This window comes from Monodon monoceros, unplaced genomic scaffold (assembly GCF_005190385.1).
Source record: "Monodon monoceros isolate NGI ecotype Baffin Bay Population unplaced genomic scaffold, NGI_Narwhal_1 Super_Scaffold_6, whole genome shotgun sequence".
Taxonomy (NCBI): domain Eukaryota; kingdom Metazoa; phylum Chordata; class Mammalia; order Artiodactyla; family Monodontidae; genus Monodon; species Monodon monoceros.
The window spans coordinates 970,003-982,515 of NW_021703783.1; the positions used below are offsets into that span (position 1 = coordinate 970,003).

The 12,513-nt window shown below is 53.4% G+C and overlaps 1 protein-coding gene across 1 annotated transcript in view; it reads right to left on the minus strand.

Annotated features, from left to right (window-relative positions):
- Positions 1–12,513, minus strand: part of CACNA1C (calcium voltage-gated channel subunit alpha1 C) — a 465,580-nt gene that overhangs the window by 114,599 nt on the left and 338,468 nt on the right. The window contains 1 exon segment of the mRNA XM_029204130.1: positions 442–532. Within this exon segment, the coding sequence (XP_029059963.1) occupies positions 442–532 (91 nt within the window).

Here is a 12,513-nt window from a genome sequence, read left to right on the forward strand (position 1 = left end):
ACATATATACACATACACACATATAAAAACACACACACACACACACATACACGCAGACACACATACACATACACACACATACACACACACGCACACACACATACACACACGCACACACACACATATACACACACGCACGCATATATACACATATACACACACATACACACACACACACACATATATACACATACACACATATACACACACACGCACACATACACACACACGCACACACACACATACACACACACGCGCGCACACACACATGCACACACACACACGCACCCCTCTGATGGGATGGAAACGGGCTCAAAATCCCAAAGTCAGACCCTGCCCGGGAAGCACAGGATTGCAGAGCAGCTCCCAGCCAGGGCCACACTGCCCCCAGGGCTCCCCTCTTGGTTTCTCTGCCCGCTCCCACCCCCCGCGCCTACTCACGCCAGCCTGGCCCCGCAGCTCTCTCCCTCGATGTCGCCTCCAGCCACGTTTTCCGTGTTGACAGACTCGGTCTCACTGGTGGGCATGCTCACTGCAGGGTTGGGTCAAAGGGATGCAGAGCGAGGCGCGGAGGCAAGAGGGGAGAGAACGGTTAGTCTGCAGCCCCCCGGCCGGGTCCCATGTCCTCGACTGACATGCCCGCTGCTCGTCTAGGGTGACCCTTGCCACCCAGGACACTCTAAGTGGGAGAGTGGGAGGAGACGCCTGGGAACACTGACCTGAGTCCCTCCTCTACCCTCGACCCCCTGCCCTCGGACAAGCTGCACATGCTTTCCCATTTGCGTCTGCTCCTTGCTGTAAAAAGAATTGCTTTCATGACGGTATTTTATTTTTCTTATTTCTTTCCAACCCCCTCCCCATTCTAAGGGGCTTCATCCCCACACTTAGGGCCCAGCCTGTCTGTGGAAAGGCTTCTCTAGGGGGTGAGCCACTTGATGGATCTGGAGGAGGGTCTGTCCCTCGTCCTGAGTCCTGCATGTTGGGTCCTGAGGACAGAGCCTGAAATAGAGCTCAAAGGGAACAGCCATTTCCAGCATCCCACGCAGGATTCAGGTCAGCACCGCAGACACAGGAATGAGGAGTCTCTGTGTGGGACCCACCAAACTACTGAGATGAGACGTGGCCTGAAGACAGACGGCAAGAAAACCACCTCCCCACGGCATCCTGATGTTTCCATGTCAACAGGCCAAGCTGGGACACAACTATGGCCGACCTGCACATGCCGTCACCAGGCTCTTCCTGGATTTCCAGGGCAGCCAGAGCTTTCTAGCTTGGAGCCCAGTCTGGTGGCTTAGAAGAAGCCATTTCCTTTATTATTATCTTTTATTCCAAATAAAAGTTTATCTCAAAAGAATTCTTCTCCTCCTTTTTCATCTTCTATGGCCCTTTTAACACGACACACAAGGAGTTCCTTTTTTTTTCCCGCCCTTGTCCTTTAGAATAGCCATCACATCCTCGGTCATGGCTCAGCCCTGCTTGCAGGTCAGCAGCCCTCATCTGGCGGGCAGGTCAGGAGCCCTCAGTGGCCACAGAACTTGCATGAGTGAGGGTGTGGCATCCGGTGACATGGGACCAGTGACAAGTGCCCCCGGGGCTGCCACAGCCCAAGAACTGATCACGCTGTTCGGATAATTCTACCGGTGGTACGGATGCTGCTGGATGTGGGGCGTCCCCGGTTTCTTTTCTTTTGGATGAAGTCAAGTCGGGCAGGTGTGAGAGACTCATTCTGAGAATGTGGGAGACACAGCCGGAAAGCCCACGGCTTCCCACACGCTGGACTGTCCTGTGTCCACCCTCGACTCGTTCTCCATAAACTTGGGTGAAAACAAATCCAGACATCATTTCAAGGAAGCCTGGTGCTGGATGGACTTTGGACATCGCCCAGCTTTCTCGTCACAGGACAGGGAAGTGAGGTCCAGGGAAGGGCCAGGTGCCCGGGTCACACAGTGGTTGGGGGCTTGGACCGGATCACAGGTGTCTTGGGCCCCCACCCCGTGCTCACCTCGATGGCCCCCGGGGTTACACCCCAGACGAGATGGGATTCCTATAGCCGATCAGGCTCTGGGGGCATCACAGGTGCATGGGGAGCAGGCAGACGGTGGCACCTTCAGTGACCTTAACCTTGGCCGGCGCTCTTCACAGGAAAGGCCCCAACAGGGCTCAGCCACGGCTGGTTGTCATGGCTGCTGACTTTATACATTTGAAGGGACAAGGAGGTGGTGGCTTTGGGTGGGACAAGCTATCCTCCCCTCGCACACGCGCACGCACACCAGGAGAAGCGCGCTCCCGCCCTACCCCGTGGGCACCAGCACATAATTTACACGCACGGGGGCATGGGGGACGTCACAATGGGTTTCTGGGGGGCGATTAGACCAAGCGAACTCCCTTTCCTTCTAATCAAGCAAGCCCTCCGGGCGCTTCCTCTCACAGACAAGATATCAGAGTCGAAAACCAGGAGTAAGACGTGGACAGAGCTCAGGGTCAGCCTCAGGCAAAGAAAGAAACAGGGGACTTGGCGACCGCACAGAGGACGTTCCGCTAACCTCCAAAAACAAACTAAGAGATAGTAAAAATTGATAAATCAAAACAGGTAAGAACACAGAACAAAATAGGACCCAAACCCCAAATCACATGAATTAACAACACAAAATAAACAACGGATCCTGGGGAGAAGGGGTCACTCCCGCAGAAGCGTCTACACTGGCAGGTGGGTACTGATTTTGAGGAGACGGATACCCAGGAGGGTCCCAACTCATCCCTACTTGTTAGTGGGAATCCCGAAGATTTGGTCATGAGAGGAAAGGGTCAGGCTTGTTTTCACTCCACGTAAACAGCCGTCTCCGAAGCACGCTTATCTTCACAGTTCAAAGCTTGAAGCAACATGGATGGACCTGGAGGGTGTTATGCCCAGTGAAATAAGTCAGAGAAAGACAAACACCGTATGACATCACCTATACGTGGAATCTAAAAAACAGAGCAAACTAGTGACTATGACAAAAAAGAAGCAGACCCACAGATACAGAGAACAAACTAGTGGTTACCTGTGGGGAGAGGGAAGGGGGGAGAGGGGAGATAGGGGGAGGGGGCTAACAGGTACCAACCACTATGCATAAAATAAATAAGCTACAAGGCTATATTGTACAGCACAGGGAATACAGCCAGTACTTTATAATAACTTTAAATGGAATATAGTCTATACAAATATTGAATCTCTATATTGGACACCTGAAACTAATATGATATTGTAAAGCAACTATACTTTAATAAAAAAAGAAAATCGTTTAAAACAATGCTTCGCACACCAAAAAAACCCAAAACCAAAAACAACCAACACAAAGCTTGGAATAAAGAGAAACTTTACAACCAGTAGCATTATTTGTTCACTTCTTAAAATTCCTACACGAAAACAGGGCTGAGAGATAAAGCGTTGAAATGGATGACTTAGCAAATTTCCCTTCTAGAAAGACACGTGTCAGTTTAGAATGACAAGGGTCACTCGGGTGAGCGTCTCATCGTGAGGGGTCTTTGATTTGGCAGTGGGCGGGGTAACGGGCTGCCAGCCTCCAAGTCTGTCTGTCCACGCAGACGCCTGAGGGGACAGTCCTGGCCGGCGGGGGCCCAGGTCACTGACCTGCTACAGAAAAGCTCATCCAGCTTCTGGCTTTGGCATCGATACTGTCCCATCTTGTTTGACTTCAGAAATAGCTATGTGATCACTTTAAAAATACTAGAAAGAGCTTGATAAAAACACGGCCTTTCCCTCTATAACTGAACTTGACCAGGCCTGGTGAGTCACGCGGGCACAGGCGGCAGCCGCCCACGTGGAACGTGGTCGGAAGAGCCTCCAGTCATGCCCTTGATGGGGGGCAGGAGTCTCCGGGGAGCTGCTCTTTGGGGTCAAGGTGTGGATTTACAGGCCTTGCTTTAAGTCACAGTTTACACCCACAGAGTGGCTCCTATTAATTTGTGTAGCTTATCCCACAGGCACCTGATGGGGTGAAGATGGTCTGTGTTTCTGTTTCTAAGGGGTTAGACACAGGCCACAGCTGACTCGTTTAGGGACTTGTTACCCTAGAGATCGCCTTGGGTTCATCTTGGAAACTGAGAGTCCAGGCCGGCCAAGGCTGGGATTGCTAATGCTGGGCCCTATTCTTGGGGAGGCAGCAAGCCTGAGTCTCCCACTGGCCACTCAGATGACCGGTGGGTTGGAAACTGAGGCAGAAAGATGGCAGAGAATCCAGGGGCCAGGGCGCACCTTTCCTGTAAAGAAAGGCCTCTGAGGAATGAAATGTGCTGTTGAGTGGACTCGGGAAGGATGCTGAGGGGAGGCTAGTTTCCTGACTTTCTAACCTCACCGTTACCAGGGACTGTGGGTCAAATGTTGGGTCTCTGGGCTGTCCTGTCCCTCGGCTTCTGCTGAGCAGATTCCGAAAGAAAACGAGATTCTCATGAAAGAGTAATTAACAGCTACCACTGCAGGTGGCGGAAACATAATTACATTTTTAGGAACATCAGTGAGCCGTACGGACTCCATCTTGCCAAGAACGGATTCTCCCTCCAAACTTCCACTCCTGGGGGCAACTTGCTCGAACGGCGCTTAGTAGGACCACGTTTCTGCATCTCGAGGGAGGTGCACAGTTCTCATTTCCCAGGAACTGATGACGTCCCAGGTCTGCTAGAGAGCAGTTGTGTGGGTCCTGGGCGGGTTGGTTGTAATAAGCCACTTCTACCACAGGATGATCTCAGACTGGAAACTACATGAACCGTGCTGGGAGTGCACGGGACCCAAGTGGTCGTGGAGACTGGTGTCCTCTGGAGCACTGGGGTTCGCGAGCCCCCTGTGGGTTGACTCATTACATCTGGGGACCCCCTGTCACACCAGCTACCGCCCTACCCTCTGCCTCAGACCTTTCTGTGCAACGGGACTGCCTAGACGGCCTCAGGGCAAAGCTCCAGGTGAGAGATCGAGGGGCGGACGTGGGCGGACGTGGGCAGGCCTGCGAGTCTGGAGCCTTCCGTCACCATGCCAGCCTGCCTTTGTCTGTGGGCTGGGGCAGCAGGAGCGGCCGGCCTCTCCTGGGACTGGCTGAGAGCAGTGCCCAGACCTGAGCTGGGAGCCTCACCATCGGGTGGAGGAATCCTCCAGGAGGCTCTTGGTGGAAGAGGCCTGGGGGCGCAGGGCCAGGCATCCCGGGGGTGTCAGGGGCCGGAGGAGCTGAGGGCGTTTCTCAGCCAACCTGAACTTGCATTTCTCCAGGTCCGGCCCAACTGCCAATCCTGGGCGGGCCCGATGGCAGGATCTAGTCGCCAGCCTCCTACGAACTCACAGATGGAGCTGGAGAACTGACTTTGCCACTTACTTGGCCAGACACCCGTTTTGTCATCTTTTCCGCATACAGGCGGTCGGATTAGTATTCTTTTTCCGAAAGTACTAATCCAAGTTATGGTTAACAAGCAAAGGAGTCCTCATTTCCTGCCTTGCTGACTCCAACCTGGAATCCCAAACCCCCGTAATCGGGCTCCATCGGGTCTGTTAGGGCCACATGTGTCCCCTCAAAATTCACAGGTTGAAATCCTGACCCCTGGAACCCCAGAGTGTGGCTGTGTTTGGAGCTGGGGGGTCTTTAAAGAGGTGATTGAATTAAAACGCCATCACAAGGGTGGGCCCTGATCCCTTATGACTGGTGCCCTTATCGCAAGAAGAAATCTGGACACAGGCATGCATGGCGGGGAGATGGGGATACACCCGTGGGGGTGGGGAAGAGGCCGTCTACATGCCAAGGACAGGCGTCCAGAGCCATCTCCCCTCAGGGTCTCAGAAGGAACCAGCCCTGCCGACACCTCGATCCAAGGCTTCCAGCCTCCAGAGCCGTGAGAAAATGAATGTCTGCTGTCCACGCTGCCTGGTCCGTGGTACTTGGTTACGGCGGCCCTCACTGATGCACACACTATCCCCCCACATCCCTGTGCCCATGATTTCTGCAGAACTCCAGCCCAGGTGGGGCTGCCCACCTCACGGCCACCTTCATCCCAGCCTCTGGGCTTTCCTACGAGGCCCCGTCCATCTCCCCTTCACCTATCCCAGGGGTCGGGGAGCTGCGGCCCTCGGGCCAGACCCAGACGGCTGCTACTTTTGTAAATGACATTTTGCTGGAGTAGGACTGTGTCGCTGGCGGGTGTCACCTATGGCTGCCTCCCCTCGGCCCGCGAGCCTTTTGGAGGGTGTGGGTGCTGCCCTCGCCTGAACCGTTCACATTTCCCCCATTCCAGTAGGGCGCCCTCCAGGACCTGCTGCCCCCGAGTCCCCTCTCTGAGCCCCCCAGAACTCTGGGGTCTGTGAGGATTTTCAGTAACAACCTGGATGCAAGACCTAGTCCCAGCCCTCCCAGCCGGTATGTCTGGGTGAGTTACTTAACCCTCCTGAGCCCGGGTTTCCCCATCTGCAAAACAAAAGACAACGGTGCTGTTTATGTCAAGGGCTTCTGAGAAGGGCTAAATGAAATAATATTTGTAAAGTACCTGTAAAACGGAAAGTGCCATAAATATTTGCTAATATTACCAACGAATTTCCATTTGTTTTTCTTCTAGTTTGCTCTCATTTCACGTGTATTTCGCATGTGTCTCCCTGACACAATTATAGCTTTCTCGAGGCCAGAGACTTCACATTAGAACTCTCTGGACTCCTTTCCAGGTCCTAGTGGTACTGGCTGTGGAATTACAGTAAACACTTGGCGTCTTCGTGGGGCTTCAGGGCTGCTCCGACGTGCTGGGTGGCTTTGGGGTCTGTCCTTCAGCCGCTCCTTCACCCGGTGCCCGGGAGGTTGACCTTTGCAAAGGGCCCGTGGGAGGCACCAGCAGGACGACGCCTTCAAGGTCCGTTTGGGGGTGTCACCCTTGGCGCCTGCATTTTTATGAGCCTCTCCTTAAATTGCCCAGTTCTCAAGCCTCTGCTTGCTGTCAGGACCTGACCCACACACCTCTGGGTGCAGGCAAGGTGAACAGGATGAACCCATTGACAGGGAGAGGTCATCCCCAGAGCGGGGGTGAGGGGACCTGGTCTCCATCTCCAAACACAGAAAGTCTTTTCTGCCTGCTCAGCGGGTTGGTTCTACAAGGACCAAAGGCGTGGAGGGCGAAGAGTCTGCCCACGCGTCGGAAACGTCCCCACGACGGCCTGGTTGCCTTCAGAGGCCAGGAGATTCCCACTCGCCTCGTCCACTCACTGCCTCCAGGATCCGGCCCTGCTCGAGGCCCTCCTTCTCCACTGCTGACTCAGGAAGGCCCGCGGCCAGGTGACCCACGAGGGCCAGAGGGGACCCTGCCCCACAGCACACAAGCGAGGACAGCAGACGGGCTCACACGGGACGATGCCTCCGCTCCTTCCACTGAGCCGCCCTGCCCTCCAGATCTGCCCTCTGAGGCCTGAACCCCATCAAAGGCGTTATCTAAGTCTTAATCTTAGAACTCTTCCAGAGTTTCTCAGGAGACCTGGGCTTGCTGGAGAGGCTGACTGCTCTTTAGAAGAGAGAGATGGTTTGAAACCCAGGGACCAGGGACCACTGTCTCCACAGCCAGAGGCCCGGAGGCGCTGGAAGGACATGGGATGCCCACGTCAGAAATGACTTCAAGGGGGGCCAACCTGGGTCGCCTGGGCCCTGCTGCCCCGACACCGCCTCCCTCAGGGTCCTGGCTCCTATGAGGCTCGCGCTGTGGGCTCAGTGGCCCAGGAAACCCAGAGGGGGGGAAAGGGCACAGAAGTTCTGGTTTTCAAACGGTGTCACGGGGCACCAGGGGGTGGGGGCAGGGTGGGACGCGGAACAGGCTTATCATGCGAGAAGGGGTGTGTGTGGTCCATGAAGTGAGCAGGGGCAGGGGGCTGGCGGGGGGACTTGGGCAGATTCAAGCAGCTCTACTACTTCTGCTGATCGCATTGCCGGAGAAATCCTTTACTGATGGTTCGCAAAGGAGGCGTGTAGATAGGGCATTTGCCTGATCTGGGAAGCAGAAAGGAGATGCAACCTATTTCTTCTTCCCACGATACTGCGGGAGACCGAGCCCCCGGCAGATGGGAGGTCAGCAGGGTGAGGACAGAGGGGCTGCAGGGCTGGCCAGGTGTGGGAGGGGACAGGAGACGGGCGGGGTGGGGGACAGGATGAGGGTGTGAGCAGGGAGAGCCCCTGGGATGCCTTCCAGCGCTGAGATTCTACCCCTGGATGCCTTCAAGGCAAAGATGACATTTTTCAGGATGCTGGCTCTGGGAAAGAAAAGCAGAGAGCGGCGCGGAGAGATCAGCTGCCAGGGGCGGGGAGAGGCCAGGCGAAGTCCTCAGATGGTGGGCACTTTCCCCTTCGGCCGCCGGCTGCTCGGCCGAGAGGGAGAGGACCAGAGTCTGCAAAACGGCTGCTCGGCCGAGAGGGAGAGGACCAGAGTCTGCAAAACGAGGACACGCTCTCCCTGGCCCAGCCCCCATGATGCCGGAGCACAGCACTCGAAGAAAGGCAGGGCCAGCGGGGGCTCAGGATCTATAGAAAGCCGGGGTTACGTCAGCACCGCTTTCACATTTCCTTAGGGAACTAAGGCCCAGGGAAGGAAGGGCTTGTGCGAGGTCACGGAGCTCTGAGTAGGAGAGCTGAGCCCATGAACCAGGTCCCCCATCCCCCCACCCCCTTCCTGTCACCAGGTGTTTCGGGCCATAGGGGCTGCCTGGCAAAAGAGGAAGTGGGTGGTCTTCACAGCCAGACAGGCTTCGGTGTGGGACCAGGCTAAGCCTCCTACTGGCTGTCTTGTCTTGGGAAAATCATCTGAACCCCATCTTCCTCATCTAAAAAACCGAGGCCATAATACCGATCTTGGAGGGTTAAGTGAGGATTAAAGGTAATACAGGTCAGAGGAGGTGCTCATCACTAATAATTCTCTGTGTGCTGGATGGATTTACTGGGGATGAAAAAGCAAAACGCGGGTCCAAGAGGAGGACCTCAGGACCACTTGTTTGCATCTAAAAGGTCACCTGCAGTCTGAGCACTGACTGGTGATGACGCATGTATCCTCCGCTGCTCCCAGGGTGGGCTGCAGTTACCACGTTCCCTTTGGGGCATCACCTCCAAGGTCGTCAGTGCTTCATGAATATTCATGATGTCCCTACTGTGTGCTAACAGTCACCTACCCTGACAGGGTCCCTGCCCTGGAAATGCTTAACAGCTTGTGAGAAGACAATTTGTAAAAACTGTGATTACTCATGAAAAAAAGATTTAAGCATGACTGGACAAAAGAGAGCTGCACTAAGCCCCCCTTTTGTGCCCCTTCAATTCTCCTTTTTAACCCTAAACTGAAGCCAGGACCCGCCGGAGCCTGTGTTCTGTCCTCTCCACCTGCTCTCTGCCATGCCAGAGAGGCTGGGACCACACCTGGTCACCACGGTGGTCCACCGAGCCCTACACTGGATGCTTCTGCTTGGTCAAGATGAAATCTCATGGGCCGTGGACCCTTTGGGGCTGGCACTGCTACAGAGGTCTGTAGCTCATCTGGAAAGAATTTTTCTTCTCTGAACCAGTGACACTAGTAGCAGAGAGATATGCGGCCTCAGTTCCAGTTTGGTTTTAAATAGATTTGGGGCTAAACATATTTTTTAATATGCAACAATTGGGTTAGTCTAATGACAAATGTCATCCCCTGCCACTGTCAGAGAAGCACACCATTTCCATTAGGAGTAATGCTTCCTGGCCAGATTAAGGCATGGAAAATAACTTTTGGTCATCAACAATTCCCTTCAGTTGCACTGATCTGATTAAACTTAGCAACAGAAAGAGGAATTTACAAATTAGATGCTGTTCTCTATTTATTACCAAAATGGCTGCTTTCCACTCCATCCAGGAGCTACAGTTGAGATCTCATTAAGTCTCAGCTGGTGATAACATTTAGCCCATGAATCTCCATCTCTGCCAGTGAATGAAGTGAGCCTTAGGCCAAAGACCACAGAACGGATGAAATCAAACCCCTGTCCCTTGGAAGGGAGTTGACCTTTTCAAGCCTTACATGTATTCAGCTTTCCGGTCCTACAGAAGCAGCTGGGAAGTTATTCTGGGTCCTCTCTTAACCTTTTCCCGACTGCCGTGCGAAGCTGGCTAGCTGACCTCGCTGAGAGAAAAATAAAATAAGGATACTTCCGGCAAGTCTCTGGATGTATTTGAAGAAGAACCGGGAGGAGAGGTGAGTACGTGAAGACCGAGGAATAGAAAACACCATTTTCTCCCAGAAGTCAGAGAGCAGCGTTGACAGCCAAGAAACGGAAGATGAAAAATTAATTTGTGCGTCTGATTCATTATGTAGCCTCTGCGGGACCAGGTCTGGTCCTATCTGGTTTTAGCCTGACACGGTCACAAGGCAGGTCCAGGTCATCTACCATTCCCAATGGCAGAACTTCAAAGACTTCCAGGCCAGGACCCCACTTTTCTCCATTAATTTCCACCCTTTTCCAACCAATATGCACTAACGGCCTATGTGCCAGGCTCCGGACAGTGATGGGGATGCAAAGCTTCCTCCCTTTCCAGGTGCACAACCCAGCAGGGGATAAGATGGATAAATAGGTACACTAGGTCACGTACATCAGCGCCGTGACACAGGTGTGGAATAGGAATTGTGGGAGCAAAAAGGAGGGGCGTGAGCACGGGAGGGAAGGAGGGGAGGGGTGCCCGAGGAGGGCTGGGAGCAGGGCGGGTCCTCAGGCAGATGGCGGAGCTGGGCTCTCCAGGCGGGAGGGCAGGGTGGACCGGGCGCCGGAGGGTCTTCAGAAGGAGTAGCTCGCTTCCAGTGTTCAGGGGATCCTGCAGGACACCCAGAGCAGAAGCTAATGTGCGTCAACTTCCAACTAGAGACTCAAAACCCAGAGCTGGAAGGTGTCTGTGCAGCTGTCTGATCCGACCCCTCCTTTTACAAACAGGGAAACCGAGAGAGGCACGCTGCCCATCGGCTACTGGGCGGGGCCTGGAAGTCAGGTGGCCTGTCGTTCTCAGGTCCCTACTCGGTCTACAAAAACACAGCACGACTGTGCAGACCGGAAACCCTGGCCTCCAGGTAGGAGAGAAGGATGAGGGCCTTTCACCTCCTACTGCTGTGCTCGCAACTCTTCTAATCAAGGGGCGACTTAACGAATTGATAGAATCCATCCATTAAGGGATTATGGAAATTATAATTCACGGAAATGATTTTACACCACCTAAGAGGCTCAAAAAGAAGCTCCACAAGTCTTCCTGAAGCTTGGGGCCTTCTTGGTGAAAACCTAGGATGCTCTGCCTGACGGTCAGCGACCAACCAGCTTCAGCTTCCCAGTCATCGCACCGTCGCGGAAGGAGCCGCGGGCAAGGGGGCTGGGACCCCCTACCGCTGGCCGTACTTTTCGCACCAAGAAGATGCTCACCCCCCCAGGTGGTAGCACCGATCTTTTCCTCTGTCTCTACCGCACACAGCAGACATCACACCAAGCTTCTTGTCCTAGCTGGACCCACTGGCTGGGACAAGTATTAGTAAACACAGTGAGACTCTAATTCTGAACGTTCCTGTCAGGAACGGGGTCCTCAATTTCTTCCTGCCCATGTGTGAGTGTACGTGCCTGGTGTGGGTACATGTGCTATTTTCAGAGAATTTTGTTAGCATAGTGACTAGCCTGATACCGGATACCATTATCCTATCTCATGAGTCACTGAAATGAGGTATAAGGGTTGGGCCAGCTGATTTGAAGCTTGGAATTGGGAAGGTAAACAAAGGCTTTTCACCTTAAGGCCAACCTGTCAAGCATTTAATTAGGGCTTTTCACCTATCAGCAAGTTGTTGAGAACAGATCTATTATCTCACCCCAGGAGCAGAGGCACACACAAGTTCCAGGGCAGCTGTAACGGTTCTTTAGTAGCTTGTGGCCTGCACTTTTGTCTTCTCTTGACCTCTAGTCTCGGAGGCTCGTGTGCCTGCATCAGACATATTCTGAAGCCCTCCGAACAGGACTTACCAGCATTGTGCTTGGCAAGTCATTTTTAGAACACGTATTTAGGAACCATCAAAAGCTCCTCTGTCCAGACATTTAAAAATATCTTAATATCCTTACTTTTTTGTAAAAAAAAAAAAGCCTAACACTGAAGAACCTTATCGAAATTCAAATGTATATTTTTGGAGAGGATAAACCTTTCTCACAGCTCTGTCTAGTGAGTTTCCCCTGCAGACCTCTTTGCAGGGGGTAAATTTGGACAGTCTGATGAACTCATATGAATTAAGTCTAAATTGCAAAAAATGTATATTTTCATGAAGCTGAGTAAACGGCTTTCTTTCTCGTCCTAGCCTACTATCTGGACGTCACTGGGAACAGGACATTCTACTGATGCCCTGATGACCTCTACAGGACACTGTCCACTCGGGGACCGCATGCTGAGAACAGGGTCTTAAGGGCAAACACAGTTTTCTTGCTCATCCTCTCCTTTGAGGAGGGGTGTGCTGACCGTCAACCCGGTGTGGATCCAGACCAGGGGC